Here is a 21,408-nt window from a genome sequence, read left to right on the forward strand (position 1 = left end):
GTCTGTCTGTCTGTCTGTCTGTCTGTCTGTCTGTCTGTCTGTCTGTCTGTCTGTCTGTCTGTCTGTCTGTCTGTCTGTCTGTCTGTCTGTCTGTCTGTCTGTCTGTCTGTCTGTCTGTCTGTCTGTCTGTCTGTCTGTCTGTCTGTCTGTCTGTCTGTCTGTCTGTCTGTCTGTCTGTCTGTCTGTCTGTCTGTCTGTCTGTCTGTCTGTCTGTCTGTCTGTCTGTCTGTCTGTCTGTCTGTCTGTCTGTCTGTCTGTCTGTCTGTCTGTCTGTCTGTCTGTCTGTCTGTCTGTCTGTCTGTCTGTCTGTCTGTCTGTCTGTCTGTCTGTCTGTCTGTCTGTCTGTCTGTCTGTCTGTCTGTCTGTCTGTCTGTCTGTCTGTCTGTCTGTCTGTCTGTCTGTCTGTCTGTCTGTCTGTCTGTCTGTCTGTCTGTCTGTCTGTCTGTCTGTCTGTCTGTCTGTCTGTCTGTCTGTCTGTCTGTCTGTCTGTCTGTCTGTCTGTCTGTCTGTCTGTCTGTCTGTCTGTCTGTCTGTCTGTCTGTCTGTCTGTCTGTCTGTCTGTCTGTCTGTCTGTCTGTCTGTCTGTCTGTCTGTCTGTCTGTCTGTCTGTCTGTCTGTCTGTCTGTCTGTCTGTCTGTCTGTCTGTCTGTCTGTCTGTCTGTCTGTCTGTCTGTCTGTCTGTCTGTCTGTCTGTCTGTCTGTCTGTCTGTCTGTCTGTCTGTCTGTCTGTCTGTCTGTCTGTCTGTCTGTCTGTCTGTCTGTCTGTCTGTCTGTCTGTCTGTCTGTCTGTCTGTCTGTCTGTCTGTCTGTCTGTCTGTCTGTCTGTCTGTCTGTCTGTCTGTCTGTCTGTCTGTCTGTCTGTCTGTCTGTCTGTCTGTCTGTCTGTCTGTCTGTCTGTCTGTCTGTCTGTCTGTCTGTCTGTCTGTCTGTCTGTCTGTCTGTCTGTCTGTCTGTCTGTCTGTCTGTCTGTCTGTCTGTCTGTCTGTCTGTCTGTCTGTCTGTCTGTCTGTCTGTCTGTCTGTCTGTCTGTCTGTCTGTCTGTCTGTCTGTCTGTCTGTCTGTCTGTCTGTCTGTCTGTCTGTCTGTCTGTCTGTCTGTCTGTCTGTCTGTCTGTCTGTCTGTCTGTCTGTCTGTCTGTCTGTCTGTCTGTCTGTCTGTCTGTCTGTCTGTCTGTCTGTCTGTCTGTCTGTCTGTCTGTCTGTCTGTCTGTCTGTCTGTCTGTCTGTCTGTCTGTCTGTCTGTCTGTCTGTCTGTCTGTCTGTCTGTCTGTCTGTCTGTCTGTCTGTCTGTCTGTCTGTCTGTCTGTCTGTCTGTCTGTCTGTCTGTCTGTCTGTCTGTCTGTCTGTCTGTCTGTCTGTCTGTCTGTCTGTCTGTCTGTCTGTCTGTCTGTCTGTCTGTCTGTCTGTCTGTCTGTCTGTCTGTCTGTCTGTCTGTCTGTCTGTCTGTCTGTCTGTCTGTCTGTCTGTCTGTCTGTCTGTCTGTCTGTCTGTCTGTCTGTCTGTCTGTCTGTCTGTCTGTCTGTCTGTCTGTCATGTCTGACTCGGAAACTACTGAACCGATCGGCGTGAAAATTTGTTTGCAGGGGTTTTTGGGGCCGGGAAAGGTTCTTATGATGGTTTGAGCTTCTGTAAGGGGGGGGGGGCTCACATACAAATGAATCAGAAATTTCTGCATAACTCGAGAACTAATCAAGCAAATGAAACCAAACTTGGCATGTGGAGGTATAAGGGGACCTCCCTAAACTCAGTTGGTAAAGGCGCAGCTACAAAGCAAGATGGCAATGGGTTCAATTCCTGGTCTGGTCTAGGAATTTTTCGGGTTGGAAAATTTCTCGACTTCCCTGGGTATAGAAGAATGATTGGACTTGCCACACAATTATACCAATGCAAAAATGGTACAGGCATCGAAAGCTCTTAATTAATAACTGAGGAAGTGCATCTAGAACACTAAGTTGAGAGCACGCAATAAGCTAGTATGCGATATGCAATAAGCTTGAAATGCAAAGAAGAAGAAGAAGAAGAAGAAGAAGGTATAAGGAGATGGTAATAGGGGGTAGCCCCTTAGATAAGAGTGGGAGGCTACGTACAATTTAGCATGCTTTTTTTAATCGGTGCATAAACTCAAGCTAATATTGAATCGCGAGCAAGGCCGGGCACACTCAGCTAGTGCATCATAAATATCAACTGGTGTGGTGAGCAAAATATAACCATCTCTTTTATTCCTTCACCTTTCAATACAACAGCAAATGTGACGTCACACTATCTAGTGCATAAAAATTACGTAGACAAAAAAATCCCATTGTCAGACCATGTTATATGAATTTTTTTTACACCCCTTAGCGGGAAAGCAAATGACAAGCTACGTGCACTGCTGCCATCTTCTCTGTTTGTGTTTAGTTGAATCTTTGTTTACCTTTATAATTGTGTTGTTTAGGTATGAAAAATTTACCGATTTTTAAACATCATCTGATAGAGCTTCGTATTCTGAGCACAACGATATTTTTATCGATCCCGTAGACATTCATCTCGATTTTTAAATCAAGATTTAAGTTTTTGATCGTTGACACTAAATCTATTTGTTGACAGGTTGCTCCTATACAAAGTCCCACCAAGGGGCACTAAAATGGTAAACGTCGTTGAGCTCTCTTTTATGATTATTTTTATTAGAGTATGCAAAATATAAAATAAAATCATTATTTCGTGATACCACGAACCAGTGTTTGGAATAACTCAAAAACTCAAATTGCATGCATGAGTTAATACGCCTATGAGTTTTGCCTTGCAAAATACAACGTCTCAAAAATCACCGATGAGATTTCAGATTCAAAAATTCATTTCTTTATATATTGGCGTTATTAACTGATATTACTATTGTTTGTGCATCAGGGGTTGTAAAACTAACCAAAACATGCGATTGACGTTTGTTTGGTTTTCACAAGGGGTAAGTCACTCTGCCACATTGTGTTAACACTCACAGAAACACACTTCGACACACTTAAAAAACCCACAAACACCATTACGCCGCATGATAAGCAAATTTTAAATCAATTCTGGCACCACTGCAAATAATGTTTACATTCGATTGTTATTTTGTTTTTGAGAAAAAACGAGTCAAAAACCGTCGTACCATCCTGCCGGAAAAGAAAAACAATCTGGATCTGGATTGAAATCCAAAGTAATTCAGCCCCACCAATTAATTGCAAATTGTACCCATTGCTAAGTCCTTGTACCCGGATGGTACGTGCCCATTCGTCTTCCTCCTGCAGTGGGAAGGCCTATCTCACTCTGGAAGCCGGTGCCCCGGGCTGCGGTCGTCTTAGCTCCAAATAACCTTCCCGTCGGTTTTGCTTTTTTATTAAACAAATAACAGCAAAGAAGTCGCAGGTTGCTTTGTAATTTTCAGCGCTATGTTATGGTTGAGGATAAGGTTTGTTAATAGGGGATCAGACGGACCCTCCTACAATGCCTTCGATCCCTAGTCTAGCCACGGGGACCATTGAAGGTGGGCTCTCAAGGCCTCTTTTGATTGCTCCCGGCAAGCTCGAGCTTGAGGCACTTTTGCGCTCAGGGTCGGCTTTTATCAAGGGAATCTGCTTAACAAGAGTCCAGTCACCAGATAAAAAAAACTACACAACGCAAACTAAAGTTAAACACATTTTTATTCTGACTTACAGCAATGGTATGTGTGTTTCTGGGTATGATGGGCCGGCCGGCTGCTGCTGCAGAAGAGCGTGGTGGGACGTCGTAGGTTCGCGATCGGTTGTTGGTCATGCGGACCGAAAAGCACCTGATCGGCTGCGTTCGTTGATCTGCTGGTTGGATACGACGGCGTCGGTACCCCTGGCCTAACCTCTGCGGACGGAGGCCACTTGGGCTGTGGGTCTATTTGTGAACCTGCGATCACAATGGACCTTTGGCTGGTCGAGGTTTGGGTTTGGCTACGCACCTCGCATGGGACTTTTATTCCAGGTCAGCTGCCTTAGCTAACCGGTAACGGAACGACTTCAACCGGAATACAATGGGTCCTGGTTCGACTTTCTCCAATTTAACAATATAAATTGAGATTATAGTCACTTTTCCACTTCACTGTGCACAACTGGTCTAGTTTCGAGATGTTTCTCACTTGAGGTTTTACTTGGAAAAGAACATTCCATCATTAATAGGACCACCAGTAGCCTCTCCCTTTCAGATATACCATTTTTCATCGTAGTCCTTTGCCTCCTCTGTGGTAATGCATTTAGCTCTGCATCAGCTTTTCCCAAGGGTATCGGTTTTCGTGTAGTGTAGTGTAACAAATTGTGTTCTTAGGTTATCAATTTGAGTTTGTTTCTTGAGTGTGCATGCAATTAATTTAATCCTAGCTAGGCTTTTATTTATGAATTATTTAATATAACTGCATATAATATTCAATATGTAAATAAATAAACAATAAACACTTTGCAACAATAAAAGTTTTACAATTGAACTACTTTTTGACTGACAAACAAGGGATATTATGTCCCAACGGTAACAGGTCGCCAGAAAATATTTTTTTTTCGGTTGAAGTTTTGACAGCACGGTCACACGATTAAACACCCAAAAACAGCTTCCGGCACTCAAAAACACACATGAAACACAATGAGCACAGATACAAGGTGGCAGAGTGACTTACCTCCTGCGTTTTCATGAGTTTAAAGCTGGAATGATTTTTCGGTGTTGTGAGTGCGTGAATATGCATGAGAATCTTAAAGGTGTATTCAAACCTGAGCGAGAGCAAGTACAGCGGAGCGGACTTCGGGTATTCGGGTACGCTCGGCTCTCTGAACATGCCTTGATTGCTACCACGCCACAGTGGGCTTAAAAAAATACCTTCTCAGGGATAGCTTTGGAGCTCCACTTGGAGGAAATTCTTGCTCTCTCTCTATCTTTGCATATCATCGGCCAAAGAAAATGGGAATTGGGTTCTTTTGGGGTATTGCGGTAATTGCATATTCGTAATCTGCATTACAAATGGAACCGAAATTTAAAATTTCATCAAGTGCGCGAACTGCAACTATTTTAAATAAGTGTGATTCCATTGGCAAAAATCACAATCTTAGCGCTCTTCGGTGGTATTTTGTATGGGAGCGAGCTGTCAATTTGTTTAGTTATTAAGTGATAAATAAGTGATTATTTTGCTATAAATCTTGATTTAAAAATTGAGATGGAGGTAAATGGGATCGAAAAAAAATATCGTTGTGCTCAAATAACGAAGCACTTTCAGATGATGTAAAATTACCGATTTTTTTTTTCAAAATTAAAGAACCCATTTGACAAAAAATAAAAACAAAGGTACACGGAGATGAAAAACTACCGGAAATTAAGTACTTTTCCCTTAATTTCCGGGTTCAGCCCAATAACCAAACTTTGAGTAAATCGCATATAGTAGTTTCCATTTAATACCGGCAAAAAATACTTACTCTTATATATATTCTACCCAAAATAAAGTTTAATTCGCGTAAATTTATGAACATGCAAGTTACTCAAAACTAACTTATTGGGCTGAACTACAGTGCTTTCCCGATTTTGTCAGCTCCCAATTTTGTCAGCTCCCGATTGTGTCTACCCCCGATTTTGTCCGCTTTTTTACCCCGATTTTGTCAGCCTGAAGATTTTGCTGAACTTTTTGGTTTTTAAGCATGTATTCTCAACAATTTCGCTCCAAATGACACTTAATTGTTGTGTCGCAACAATAACAGAGAGTAACTCAAATAAACCTCAAATATTGCGACACTGCACAGCTGTATCGGGTCCCTCTCGATAAAGGTAACTAGGTGGTGGATAGAGGTGGGATGGCTGCAATACAAGTTATGGACAGATTCCCCATTCAACAAGAAGGTTTAGTAATCGCCAATATTAATATTCATATGCAGTTGCTAAGCACCCGATGGACGATGGAGCAGTTCCACTGAAGTTCCAGTTCCAGTTGGACTGAAGTGGAAGACGGGTTGAAAGAATCGTTAGGGAGAGCATGTGACACGACCATGCCGAGGAAACTGGAGCTAAATAACAGACGGCCTCCAGCTTACTGCTGCAACGAGGCAATTAGCAACCTCCGCGCTAGTTGTCTCAGAGCCAGAAGACGTGTTCAGAGAGCAAGAACAGAAGCAGACAGAGAGGAACGTAGAGGAATGTTCCGAGCACATAAACGAGTGATAAGTACACCCCACTCGACAATTTTTATTGACAATAATCATATTGTCAATACATTATATATTGACGTGAATACATCGATATTGACAATATTTATGTAGTCACATCATCAATATTATTGTCAATACTTATCATTATTGACAATATTTCTTACCGTGTGGGGTTTGCTATAAAGCAGAGCAAGTCAAACTGTCAACTGGAACTGGGTCGATACGCTGCTCCTAACGACGCACACCGTGTCGTTATGACGAAGATCAGATGTCAAGTTAAGCAGCTGAAATGTGCTTAGAGAATCTAAAAGTCATCGTGGAAGGACTTTTCTCGAAGCACGATCCAAAAACCTGGCCACCTACATCGTACGGAGATGGAAAGGGAGATAACGACGAAGTCACCAACGAGCAACTCGTAGCAGTGTCTTCTGGATACACTCGGAAAACTCTTTGAGAGGATCATCCTAAACAGGCTGACGAAATGCACGGGTTTAGAAAAAAAAGAGCAAAAGTGGATGCAATTCGTACAGTGGTCGAGAGAGCCGAGAAGGCGTCCAAACAGAAGCGGAGAGGAGATCGATATTGCGCCGTGATAACGATCGACATCAAGAATGCGTTCAACAGCGCTAGCTGGGAGGCCATCGCCGAAGCGCTGCATAGAATCAGAGTCCCTGATTGTACAGAATCATGAGGAATTATTACCAGAACCGGGTTCTGATCTACGAGCCAAATATGGAATAGAGATCGATTAGGATCACGGTGGGAATGCCACAAGGCTTGGTCCAACGCTCTGGAACGTGATTGTGGACGACGTCGTCTTACGGTAACAGACAAGACGCTGGAATAGATGGAAATGTTGGTGACCGAGGCGGTCGACATGATTGGAAACCTAATGCATGGAGCGAAGCTGCAGATAGCCCACATCAAAAGCGAGGTGGTATTGATCAGTAACTTTAAAGCGCTGCAGCGGTCATAAATTACCGTTGGGAAGCACGCAATAAACAAGAAGTGCGTGTTGAAATGCCTGGGATGGTCGACGACCGTTTAGCTTCAATAGCCACGTAGAAAACGCCTACGAGAAGGTAGCAAAGGCCATCAACGAGGTAGCCAGAATCATACCCAACATCTCGGGACCAAGCAGTAGCAAGAGACGGCTCCTGGCTAGTGTGTTTACGTTGATACTGAGATATGGAGGTTCAGCCTGGGTTGAAGCGCTGAAAACCAAGCGAAGTACCCTTTGTTGTAAGAATTGTAAAAATTTATCAGTAATTCCATTAATAGTGGATAAATAATGGATAAACTTGATTTCAAAATTATTTTTATGGTTAAATATTGTAAAAGAAAATTTCCCGATTTTGTCAGCTTCCCGTTTTTTCAGATGGGTCTGACAAAAACGGGAAAGTACTGTATATCGTTGGGTCAAATCTCTCGTTGCTTTTTCGACAACAATAACGAGTGCAGGTGAGAAACTCAACTTAAAATTAAGTAAAATTAACTCAAATTTTGGGTTGTATTTTTTCTCCGTGTAAGTACTGCCGGAGTGATTCGTGATTTGGGCGTAATTTTGCAGTTTTAGTAGAACACACAATGGTAGACACTGGGCTGTCGACAGCAGCAGGCCACTTTAGATGTGTGTCACACGATCGTCTGTTTACTCGGCAGCAACCATTGTGTGGTCCTCCTCATTGTCCTTCATCAGCAGTTCTTTCGATCGATGCGTCACCGGCTTTGGAAAGCAACCGTTTCGTGATGAGTGTGTGAGTGCTGACCACGTTTTGCGTCCATTGCTGCAATGGAAGCGCTCTGCCCTTCGTTGGCGATACTGCATTACAATGAAACTACTGGAAGCGGATCCCGTTCTGATGGAGAAGGCTTATTGGATAGCTGAAAATAAAGTGTTTATTGTAATGTACCTTTTGACTATAGTTCTACTATGTTTTTTTGTAGTGGACAAGAATCATCAGCTCTGTAAAGTTAATTCGATAAATGAATAAGCAAAAAAATCACAACGATAGACACCGTATCGGCAAATCCTGCGAGCCGAAGGGAGAGAAGTAGGTAGTGGTAATAAGTCGATATCCCTTTTTCCCGCAGGTCTGCTGCGGTACTATTTAGACGGATGAGTGCACAGCTCAGCTAATTCTGCATGCTGCTGAAAAGAGGCTATCATCCGCGTCTCTTATGTCGTAAGGACCAGTGTTTCGTATAAGCAAGGGAGGGACCGGGCTAGTGAATGCCACCCACCGTCTCTCATAATTCAATAATATATTATTTTATCATTTCTGTATACAAAATTTGACAAAGAAAATTGGTTTGCAGTGTCGTTACCAATTTCACACGTTCCATAATTCAGATAACTATTTTATGTCTGAGCTCTCATAATTCATCGAAGTCCCAGAAATGTTTTACGGCTCTTTAAAAAATCGAACACTTCTAAATAGGACAATCGCGATCGTTCTGAACAGATTTTTAGGCGACTAGTGAAAAATGGGAGGCAGAACATAAAAATTGGTTTTTAAAAAGATCTAGGTAAAACATTCAAGCTCTGTAATTTTGAATTTTGGCGGCAGGTTCGACAACATACCAGCTTCAGGAAAAGTTATGTGAAGAGAGGGAAGCCAAAGTAGTTCTCAAAATACCATAGAATATTTCTGAGAATTTCTGAGAAGCTCGCAAGTTTTAAAAGAACTAAAAAAAATCTCAAACTTCACAGAAAATATACGAATTTAAAAGACATTCTGTGAACATTCAGATAAAACGCACAAATTAAAAAAAAAATACGGAATTTAAATAACTTCTAAGAACATCAAAAGACGATCTAAGGAATTTAGGAAATAAATACAAACTGCAGCAAAGTCCTGCAAATTTCAAAGAACTGCGTGAGCTTCAGAAAAATTTAATAACATTCAGAGAAATTAAAAAAACACACACAACATTTCTCGATAATTTTCGGAAGTTCTGCTAAAATGCAATTTTTCCTAGAATTCGACAAGCTTCTCAAAGGTTTGCATCTCTGACAATCATTGAATATTTCTGATGTTAGTTGAATTGAAAAAAAAGGTTTCAAAACACATGTGAAATGCACAGAATTTAAGTGAAGTGCGTTGAACTTTTCTGAAGCTCACAAGTATGTTTAGAAGTTCACAGATGTAATTATTCCAAAGACCTTCAATTCATCAAATTCCTACAAAATGGGTGTTTTGGCAATTATTCTGCTTGATTGGTAATTATTCTGAAGATCGCAGATTGTTCAATAAATCAAAATGTGCATCTAATATATTCCCATAAAATAGCAGGTTGTTCAGGAATTATTACAAAGACTTTAAATTGCTCAAATACCTGCATATTATTCTCTGGGTATTTTCAAAAATCTTCTGGAATATTAGTAATTTTCCTGCAGATTTCTTATTGTTCAATAAATCAAAGCATGCCACTTAGATATTTTTGGATTTTGATCAGGAATTATTCCAAAGGCCTTCAATTGATCAAATACAGAACAGAAAACAGTACATTTAGTTAACACATTAACAGACCTCGATCAAATAGACACCAAAATATATTAAGATTGAAATTCATATTCCGGTATTGGGCCGATTATTTTTCGCTTCTCCGGTTTTCCCAGTTGGGTGGCCCCCTGCAGATTATTATTTTTGTTCTTGATCAACCGACTTTTTTGCAAGAATATCTTCGAGGCATGATTTGCGCTATTGAACAATTGTAAGAGTTCAAAATATCACTTCGATTTATTCTTGAATGCATTAAGTTTTAGAACGTGACAACTATACGCTAAAAATATTCTTTAAAATAATCAATATTGTGAGAGGTTAAATAACTGTTAACCAAAATTTCTCATTATTTCGTACTCATAATAGAAGCACAAGTTTTCGTACCCTTAATAAAAGATTGTATTCTGATTGAAATTGTATCTTCTTTCACAGACACCAGCTACTCTTACCACCCTGCTATCCATGATGAAAGTTTCGTTAGACGGAAACAACGTAGAAATAGGACAACCTTCACATTGCAACAGGTAAGTTGTATCCAGATGAATCCAAAACAAACCAATATTTAAAAAAAAACCCCTTTACAGCTGGAAGAGCTTGAGACTGCCTTCGCCCAAACCCACTATCCGGATGTTTTTACCAGAGAGGATTTGGCGATGAAAATCAACCTCACCGAAGCGAGAGTTCAGGTGAGTTCCAACCACACAGCTTCCACAGCTGCCGTCCATCCCGCTTTCCCACTCGACCTCTGCGGGCCGAGTGGGGAAAAACCCTCCACCTAGCAAAAACCACTAAATCCAATTCGGAACACTCCATGGCAAAAAAAACGAACTACCAGACGATAAGTCCTCAAGGCATGCAAACACACATATGTCACGACTTTCCACAACTGACTGGCAAACTTCACAAGCAGCCAGAAAAGAATATGGCCAAGGGAAAGAAAGTAAACCCAGCGACCAAATTCAATATTGACCGACTGTCCACCGCAATTCGACCAGACTCTGGCAAACGAAGAGAGTCAAATTTAATAACGTCGAAATCCTCTAATCCGATAATGTGATGATGACAAGGTTATGTAAGTTTGAACGCTATACTATCGAGGTTAGATTAGGGTCTCGATCCCCATCACCGTGCTTCCAGCTGCAGTTTTTTTCCCGGTCTGCGGATGCTGGGTTGAGTATTATCGGTCAAACTGCTTTGGCTCTTATTTCGCTTTCGTGGAGCCGGGCAATGGAAAGAGTAAAGTTGGAAATGGAATGGAGAATTTTCACGATGATGGAGTCAACTTTTTCATTCGACCTGCTTTGGGAAACTTTTCCATTGCCGATGGCGATCGTTATGCGAACGGTGCCATATTCTTAAAGTGGCACCGTTGGTCGCTAGGTTCCATCGTGAGTATAAAGTAAATTTCAACTAGTTGCCAAGGAATAATTCAAATTGTAATATGCGTTAGTTTCGTAGAAGTAATGTTTTACATATTTGGAGTGAAATCTTAAATTTTGGCTCACGCAAACACTTCAATGTTCCACACTGGTCACGTTCCACATCTCAATCCACCACCATCGTTTGAAACATAATTCCTTAATCTCATTCTTGTCATGTTTTCCCTGCTACGTTTTATCTCCTCCTCCGTTCCATTTATGAAATTATGATTATTTACGCTGAAATTTGTATTTAATTTTTCAACCGAAGCTGAACGGCCAAGCTCTAGTAGCGAAGCAAAAATACAAGTCCCAAGAAGCCACGGCGCAACATCAAAATTCCACGTGGATCCATAAAACATGAGCTGAAATTATGAAATGCTATACCTTTTGGCTTTTGGCATCTTTGGGAAGTGAATTCTTTCTTCCAAGCGTACCACAACCAGCCGGCAACTTTCCAAGTGATAACCCTCTTCTTGATGCATTTAAAATATTAATAGCTCATCCCACACCCCGTGGTGGCTGTCGAGTTTTGGTTCTGTACTTGTTTCTTCCGGAACGATTTACACGCCGGAAAGTGGCTGCCTGATGTGGAAGTGCACGTGTTTTGGCCGGTAGAACAGCGGCATAGCGCGGACGAGGACTATTCCCAGGACGATTCCACTTACGGTGGTGTCAAGTTACAAATTGCGATTGCTTCAATGTTGTGCTTCCTCCAGCTGCGTAGCACACGCGGAAGAATTGGTTGCAATCAGAAGGGAACTGCTAACCAAGGCGGGCGCGTTGTTTGTCCTTGGAAAAACGGAGAAAACGTGTTTCTAATTCAATTAACCACTTGTTGGAAAATCTGCAGCCTTCGGATGTTAGCTGAAGTTTAAGGTTACATGATCACCTGGTGCGGAATAAGTTTTCCAGAATCCTCTCAATCAATAAATCCACATCAACCATTCAGAAGAGCGGACCAACATTTGTAATGCCCTTTTCGGGCGAACCGAAGTTAGTCTGCGTGATAATGTTTGCACCATTGAGCAATGTCAAAATTAAAAAAATTCTCAAAAATTTCGTTTTCGAGTTTTTTTTTTATTTATTCAAAAGGGGGATGTTTCTCAGAGTCTTAAGCTATGTTAATCATCGATCGGGTTTCCACTTGCTGCAATTACGGCCTCCACACGCTTCCGGAATACACGGCAATCCCGATGTAGACCTCCGTGTTCACCTGGTCGCATTCAGGAATGAACACCGGGTCCATTTTTTTTGCCATCGGAAGCCACCAATCCAAACTCCATAACGCTAGCAGGATGCTTGGTCAGATACACGTTCTTGTGCTCGTCGGCCACGTTTTTTACCAGAAGAGAACTAATATACCGGTCGGTTCTGGAATTTGATACGGGATCGACGATAAACATGCTCGTCGGTGAACAGGATTTTCAAGCTTTTCTTGCATCGTTCGACTCGTAGCTCCCGGATGCTGTTGGTAATCATGTGAGTTTTTTTTTTCCGTGCCCTCGACTTCACCCCGCAATCTTCCTTTACGATATTCCGTGCCGTAAAGTCACTGATCCCGTGTTCCTTTGCCATTTTCCTTGTTGAACGCACTAGATTCACCCGAATCTTCCTTTTGATAGCAGCGATAACCCTCGGAACCCGAGCTGACCTCGGACGACTTGTGGCCACCTTCGCGGATAGTTGTCCTTTCTTTTCTCGGTCTAAACCCCTTTTGACGGTCTACCGGGACACTCCCACGGCGATTGAAATGCCTTTTGGCGACATTTGCGCGTGGGACAAATCACGAATACGCTGCCACTTCGTCATGGTGCAACTGTCAAACTAAGTAAATCATTTTCTTTTATACACAGCCTACTACGGTATGAGCTATAGGTTACGTGCATGCAAAGAAAACCAAGGCATTGTATGCACAGGTAAAACGGGAACCTTATTTGTACGATGGTGCAAACATTATCACGCATACGGTAAATAAACAAAGCTGCCAGAAGGCAGAGCATACACATGCCTTTTTTTAATGGGTATGATTAGGGATTTGATCCTGGACTGTTGGGGTCTGCTACTGCCGTTGTCTTCGTTCGATCTCACTGGACCACGGTTTTTCTCATATATGAGGCTGGTTGATAAGTATGAATTCACAACTCATGTTTTCGATGTTTACCTTGCAGAACAAGCAATTCACATCACATTGAAATGGAAAACTCTTCAAATCCATCCGTTTTAAACAGTAGTGTGATTCAATGTGCAATACACTTAAATTGATAGACACAGATTATCAACATTTCAAAGATTCAAACAATAGAAATCAACGTGTAGAACAAGGGCGTAGCCAGGTTTCGAGCAAGAGAGGGGTGAAAAAAAAATTACGATGGAAACTTTTGCCGAATGCCATTTCACCGAAAGTCTTTGTGTTGCTGAGTTTAGGGGATGGGGCAGTTGCACCCTGCCCTCTCTGGATACGCCTATGGTGTAGAACACATTGAACCATGGTGAAATACACTTAAAATAAATGTGATTGTGCATATGAAAAATAATGTGTAAAAACACTTCGATCAAACGTGTGGAGTGTAGTCTTTTTTTTATTTGATTTGTTACACCACACTACTGGCATCACTAACCCTATTTTTAAATTACTTTCATTTGATCGATGGAGAATGACTAGGTAGGCCATGACATACCCCATTACAACAAAAAGGGGTTATCTTCCATTTAATTCCACTTAAATAATTTTGGGACCATAACAGATACGTATTTCGACTACAATGTGCAGTCTTCATCAGTGTCATTCCTGTTCGCAACAGCGAATAGATTGGTACCACTGCCGTGTATCGATTACACCGCCACCGCTAACCACTCCACGTTTCCGATGTTGGCCGCAGAAATCAGCACAGCAGAAATATTTCCCTATCCTTTTTTTCCTTTCCTTGCATTTTGTTTTACTAACCCCGAGAACGCCGCGGGCAAACGGCTTCCCTTACTAACACTAGCAATAAGAACAGAAATAAGTGTAAACATCCAATAAGAATCTAGCTTTTATGACATTGTACACGTTCATTCCGTTTTGCGTAGTAGATTGTTAGACCAATCATCATCGTCATTTAATTTCTCTTTGATTCAAAAAAGTATAAAACCAAGCGAATCACGCATTTACATTGTCAGTCGTTTCCGAATTGCCAAGCAATATAGATATAAAGTGAAGAAGCTGAAGTTATCCTATTCAAGAAAGAAAATTCCAGTTTTCCCGTCGATTCGATATCGATGCAAGGGGTCCCTGTTACCGTCGTAGTTTTGTCGGTGGTCCTGCTCAGTGGAGTTCCTGTTCCCTCTACTTCCGAAATGGAGAGTTGCTGTTCCCACCGTTGCTTGTTGCCGTCGCTGCTCTAAAAAGAGTTTTACTTTCGCGGTGTTCTTTTAAGAACTACCGATTCCGAGTAAGCGATGTCGGCTCGCAGCTGGTGCAGCTGGAATTTGTCGTCATCTGTTGGCAAGGCCCAACGAGCAGCCGTTTTAGATTCAAGTCAAACATCACGTTGGCAGTCGAGCCAACAATTCCCACTAATGACTTAACAAAAACCTAACCCCCTTAAGTACTCATCCCCTAGGTAAAAATGTCAAGATCACAGGTATAAAATGAAACTACAATGTGCAGAGTAAATGGAAGATAACCTCTTTTTGCTGTTTTATTTAAGTATTCCGCTAACAACCCAATTTCATTACTTCATACCCCATTACTTGGCAGCTTACAAAAGCGCGGGTGATTTTCCTGTATTAATATTAACTGATTTTCACATACATGTTGTATTAATGCCCGTAAAAACGCTGATTGTCTCAAATCCGGTCGGTACAAAACAAAAAGGAGCACATCGAGCTAGATGTTTGCAAATAACGCTTTGAATTGCCTTCAAACTATTCTCAGATTTAAACTTAGGATGCTTTAAGAACTACCTTTGATGTTTCCATAGAAATTTAAAGGTTCAATCTCAATTTCTTTAGGATTTTCATTGAAATTAACTTAGAAACCATTCCACAACATCGGCGGCATTATTCTTAAGATTCAACAGAAATTAGGTGGTCCTCAGAACTACCTGGGAAGAAATCCCTTGATTTTGGATGAAGTTACAAAATCACCTTTGAAGTCCTCAGAACTAATATAGAATTCCACCGATATCTCTAAATTGTGTGAATAGTTCAGGAAATCCAAGGGAATTTTAGATTTTTTCTATGTAGAATTGCTATTCATGGAACTTTCTTTATATTCGACCAAATTCTTTAGAAATGTTTTCTGTAGTCCCCATGTAATCATGATTCTGTAACATAGAAAAATTAAAATACTAAAGAAAATACATCATGGGCACACAAAATATACGAATTTTACGACTTAATTTACGTTAAATTTAATATAATAGACATCGATGAAGTGAAACTTTTCTTCACCGTCCACAGTAGGAGGAGGGGGAGGAGGTGTCTCGTGTCTCCCTCTCTTGCCACCTGATAAAAATCTAACACTTCGGCATACGTATGAAGGGAGAAAAAATTGATTCGTCAAGAGCGCTTCTTTTGTCTTCACGAAGAATAAACGTAAATATTATGCGTATTATACGTTTTGATATACTATTTTTTGTACTTTTGAACTACACTACCACGGTACCGTACCGAACGTATGATTAATGCGTTCACGTATAAATCAATGCTATATTATATGGTTTCTGATCGATATGACGGAAATGGGCCCTTATTCCGACGTCGGACTCCACCCTATGTTTTCAAAAAAAAATTCTTCCCATTTCTTCACTACAATTTTTGAGCTTGATGAGCGACCCCCGGGAGGAGGTGCTGTAAATATTTAAAGTTTTGGGCAGGGGTGAATGCCCAGAAAACATTATAATTTCAAGAAACTTTTTTAAGCACTCTTTCGATTCTCCGATATTTTAAATGTTGCTGAGTTACATTATCACGAGTATTTTCGATGTCTTTAAAAGCTGTCTGAAACATTAATGTTTAAGAGATTTTTTTTTCCTTGATTTATTTTCCGTCGATCTTGTTTTCCGTGCTGAGCACCAATGCTACCGACGCCAGGAAGGCAGCTCCCACACCTGGACACTACCTATCGACCCATCAACTCATGAACTGGGGACCAACGGCCTCAGAACATCCCGGCGGCGCCGACTGGGATTGAACCCAGGCCTGCTGGGGTGAGAAGCAACCACGCTTACCACTACACCAACGGCGCCGCTCGTTTAAGAGATTTAGAAAGTATTTCGAAATTCTGGACAATGACATAAAAACTACATGATTAGATATTCAAGGTTTATTCTTTGACTAATTCGTTTATTTACTAGGCTCAGTCATGTGTGACACTATGCGGAGCCGAAAATCATTAATGTTTGAATTAACATTTTATACAGCAGTAAATCTAGGTTAGTATTGGGTGCCAATTACTCGTGGCGGGCTCATGGTTAATGGGTAACAATTTCGATTGGAAGTAGCTAGGTAGGAAACTGGTTTCCAAAGCCTCCTTCAGATACTACTCTCGGATGGTTGACCAAATGCTGGCTAAACAGGTGCAAGTAGCACAGGAACAGGAGGATAATAAGACTGGGACACAAAGACGATAAATTTTTTGGAAAGGAGGGGATGATCACACCGAGGATCACACCAAACTTTAAAATCAGACAATCAAAGGAATCCGTAGATCGCCTGTATGTAGGGAAGATCTCGGGATCCCAATACATATCTTACTTCACGGAAGGGTTAGCTACCTCGGGCAACTACGGTATCCAACAGTTGTGTTCTACAGGCGTCATTACCCGGGCAATGCCAAACTACGTGATCGATGTCATCATAACCGGTACTGCACCTACATATATTGCTGTCGACGAGATTTATTCTGTAGAGATGTGCGTCTCGCGAGTAGCATCACCCAAATGAAGTCCTGACTAACATGCAGACCTTTGAACCACCCTCTCCAAGAAACAATTAGATAATGGAATGTAACCACCACCCAAAATAATTACTTATCCAATCGATTTGCCAACTTAGGGCCGATTTCTTCACCTCCGCTTAAGCCTTAAACCAGGTTTAACTATATGGGTAAGCTTGGTTTAAGATTTAAGCGGGGGTGAAGAAAACGGCCCTTAGAAGAGCAATCTGACGTAGTAATGGGAAAAAATAATCATGTGAAATTCTTCTGTCATATATCTCCTTTGCTAGAGAGTCCACTAAATGATCTTTCGACCAACGCACACATCTGCTCCCTTGTTTTTGTAAGGAAGTAAGATGAGCGCCTCTCAAGGGGTGGATCACTCCGCACACCAATTTTGGGTCATTTTTTTTTTGTCAGTGTGCCGCAGGTGTGCCGATTGTGCCGGTCATAGAGCAAGCTGCAATTGTTTGTAAAATACCGGTATTTCTGACACCTTGAATGTTTTAGTTTGAAATTGCAAGGATAAATCAGATTGAGGATGGCGCGGGAAGTGGCGGGTGTGCCAAATTTGGGTGTTTTGTGTTCATAGAATAATAAAAGTCCTGTGTTTAAGGGTTTTATAATGCCCTTAAAGGCAGACCAGAAACCTAGCTTTTCGCGATGTGAAAAGCAACGGTCTATCAGCGGCCGGAAAGAGTTGAAACCGGTGGGGAACATTGTTGGAGATCGACTATAGAGGATGATGAATAGACTTCTGTAGTTTGTTTTGCATGAATTGCTGCATTATTTAAATTAAGGATTCATGGGGTCTGATTAACTGCCTCTTTCTCTTGAGCCAACTCTAGACCCTTCATTTCTTTTTTAGATCTATAAGTGACCTGCTGGTTTGAGTTCCTCTGGTATATTCAATTAGAGGATGTTCCTGAAAATACAGTCAAACAGCACGTAATGTTGTGAACAAATTCAATGACAGTTGTCCAGCAGTGCTCCCATTTTATTTACAACAATCCAATGCCTACGAGATTGTGCCGAATGTGTGCCGAAGGTATGCTGAAGGTGTGCCGATGGATGTGCCCAAGTTGTGCCAAATCTGATTTTGCCGCAATGTGCTGAGTGACTTACCCCTTGGCCTGTGCAAAAATTATAAACAATTAAGAAGATTCAGAGGTTTATATAGAGATTTTGGCGAATGTGGGAAATTATTGAATTTCACTTATATCGCTTTAACTTTAGTTTAAACTGCCCAAACGTTGAAAAAAATAGTATGTTGTTGCCATGACAATGACTTTTTGTTGTTGTTGTTGTGAAGTTGTGATAAGATTGGTGTTTTTGTCTGGTGAATGGGTAGGTCACTCCACACACCAATCTTGGGTGAACTTTCTTCTCAGTGTGCCGCAGGTGCACCACAGGTGTGCTGCAGGTGTGCCACATGTTTGCCGCAGGTGTTCCACTGGTATGCCGCTGGTATGCCGCAGGTATGCCACAGGTGTGCCGCAAGTGTGCCGATTGTGCTGATCATAGAGCAAGCTGCGATTTTTTTTTTAAATATGAATATTATGGTATATTCTAACAGTTTTACTATTTTTGTTTGCAATCGCAAGGATAACATCGGTCTAGCGACAACCAAGGTGCAATCCTGGCGAGATGAACCGTGAGGACAGGGCACAACATTGCTCAAAAAGCAATGGTGATCATTCTAGTGCCGTGTACTGAAATCCAAAGCGTGAAAATTGGAAAGGGTTTTCGACGGATAATCCGCATTTTCCGCATTTGAGCGGGAAAACTCTGACCTCGGCATTTCCAGTTTCCACCGAACCACACTAGACGAGAAAATTGTAATTATTGTGTCCGTGAAGAAGATCCCAAGCGGACCGAAACGATGGACAAAAAATAAAATAGCAATTGTCAAGGTTAAATTTGTATGCACCTTCTCGACAATTACGCAATCGACAGTTGTTCGCAGTAGATCGCCATCGAACCAATTACGCTAAATTTGGACCGGTAAATCAGATGATGACTGTTTATAATCATCATTGTGAAATGATTGACCTAAATATGCCCTAAACAGAATTAAAAATATATTTCAGAACCCTGCGAAGTCATAGAACATAAGTCCTAATGTTAATATGTAGTCTACGATTTGATTGATTGACGAATAAATAAATAAATAGGGGAATTTACGTATTCTCGGCAACCTAAGCAGCGACCTTCTTTCTATAGCCTTTTTCTCTAAGGAACGCACACATATGCAGTATTGGTTTGTTTACAACTTTTGCTGCCAGCTGCTTTAACAATTTCAGTCGAAAAAATTGTCAAAAACAGTTTTGAAACGCTTTTACAAAGCTCCAATCTTCTCTAGTGAGAGCGAGTATTGTCGGCAACCAGTTTTTCTTCGGCAACCGTTCCATTTGAACTGCATGTAAATCTGCTGTTCTATTATCGGCAACTCGAAATCAGCTACAATTTGTAGTGCGTGTGTTTCATTTCAAGAAAACCTTGCTAGATGGCTTTTTCTCAGTGGTAAAAATATAGTAAAATTGAAGCTGAAAGCATAAAGAATCGTTTGCATGCATTCAGCGAAGTTTTTTCGGAAGAAAATCCAGTGAAAATAGTGTTTCAATTTGGGTTGCCGAAAATAGTCTGGCATGCCAAAGCCGTCATTTCCCCTAAATAAATAACTAAATTTTGATTTTTTCGAGACTGAAAAGCCATTCACAACACACATCAATTCCCAGTCGAACCATACCAAATACAAATTTCAAACCATTTGCACGACATCTAAACCTTCATCAACCTCTTCGATTTTTTACACAGACTCATATTTTGGGATAAAGAATCAAACAACACTCAAGTCTTTTTTATACAGTTTTTTGTGGTTTTTTACACGGTTTTTTTTAACAATGGTTGGTGCCGCTGAACCGTAATTTACACGGTATGTTTTTAACGATTTCTCGATAACGATGCAACCAATCGATTTGATTCGAATCACATTATCCGTTTCAATTCATAGGTAATCGAATAGCATACTTAAAAAAATCGCAAATTTTGGTGTAAATACAGAAATTATGAAAAAATTTCTATATGGAACATCTTGCATGCTATAACTAGGATTGGCAACAAAATCCAATTTTTTAAAAAATTATTTTAGCAAGTGAAAAATCAAAATGTTGGTAGGTTTTTTCGCATGTTTTTTTACAGGGGGTGTAGATTAGAAGGGTGACCTTTAAGAAATCTATCACTTGTTTCAAATTGAAGCACCTTAATACACACTGCACGTCTCTTTCGATTTGGACGTGCAAACACACTATGGGTTATGGGTTCACTCGTCTGTGCTGTGTGCTATAATTCATGACAAAGTACAGCTACAGCATGTTGAAGACAGATAAAAGGTTTCAGTTCGGTAGTAAAAACCAATGAAGGAGAAAAACAAGTATATAACGTTCCGGAACCGACAGCCAAACTGAACATCTTGCTCGTTTCTGTAAATAGTATACAAATAACCTAATCCGAAAATACTCATCACACATAAAAAAGCACTTTCCTGATTCCCACAATCACCATTTACAATCCACAATCCAATTCTCTGCCATAAAGAAAAACCGAGCTCTACCCAAAAAAAAAACCCCACCGCTAAAGCTAAATAAATTACCACCCCCCGAGAAAATCATCCCTCTCATCATCCATTTAGCTTTACCACCACAATAACAAAAATCATTTATACTTAGCGAAATTGTTATCTTATACCATTTTCTCCATTCCATCTTCTTCCGACGTCGTCGTCGTTCCGGTCTTGGCGCCTGAGGCTTCCCCATGTCGCTGCTGTCTGGCAGCCAGGCAAAGCCAACGGTTCTTCCTTTCCTTCCATCATCGGAGGAAGAGATTGGCTTTCTTCCAAGGCGCATGTGCACTCAAACAAAATGGTGTTCTCCACCCAACCCGAACGCTACAATACACAATAGCATCGACAGGAATATAAAACCCATACCAAGCTACCGCAACGGGTGACGTTGCCCGAAGATGGGGCTCTTAGAGGGTGGGTAATCAGAGATGGAGAAAAGAAATAAAAAATAAGCGCAGAAATGTGTATATAAAATTTAGAACTCAATCAGCCAATTTGAAACAGCTCTCCAGCAAATTGGGTGGGTCGGCCCCGTTGAACGTTTCTACGAATTCGGTAGACACCGACGGGGCGAAATTTGTTGGGGAAGGGGAGTGATTTCGAAGAAAACGAATGGGAAGTCGAAAAATTCAATTTAGCTCGTTATTTAAGCTCTTGATTTTTCTCCTCCTATCCGGAGATCCACAGAGGGGGCTTCAACACATCGGAACGCATTTGCTTACTTCAAGCAATTCAAGTTGGTGGTGTTTACTGGTCGACGGCAGGGACTGAAGTTTGTT

General features: G+C 41.2%; 1 protein-coding gene across 2 annotated transcripts in view; it reads left to right on the top strand.

Annotated features, from left to right (window-relative positions):
- The window catches only part of Drgx (Dorsal root ganglia homeobox), a 105,399-nt gene that overhangs the window by 58,138 nt on the left and 25,853 nt on the right, over window positions 1-21,408 (top strand). For both annotated transcript variants that reach the window (XM_065234784.1, XM_065234792.1), the window contains exons 3-4: window positions 10,099-10,190; window positions 10,251-10,352. In XM_065234784.1, the coding sequence (XP_065090856.1) occupies window positions 10,099-10,190; window positions 10,251-10,352 (194 nt within the window). The remainder of the gene's footprint in view (window positions 1-10,098; window positions 10,191-10,250; window positions 10,353-21,408) is intronic.

Source organism: Ochlerotatus camptorhynchus, unplaced genomic scaffold (assembly GCF_037179485.1).
Source record: "Ochlerotatus camptorhynchus isolate MF236.1 unplaced genomic scaffold, CSIRO-AGI_Acam_v1.1 ptg000038l, whole genome shotgun sequence".
NCBI classification, from domain to species: Eukaryota; Metazoa; Arthropoda; class Insecta; order Diptera; family Culicidae; genus Ochlerotatus; species Ochlerotatus camptorhynchus.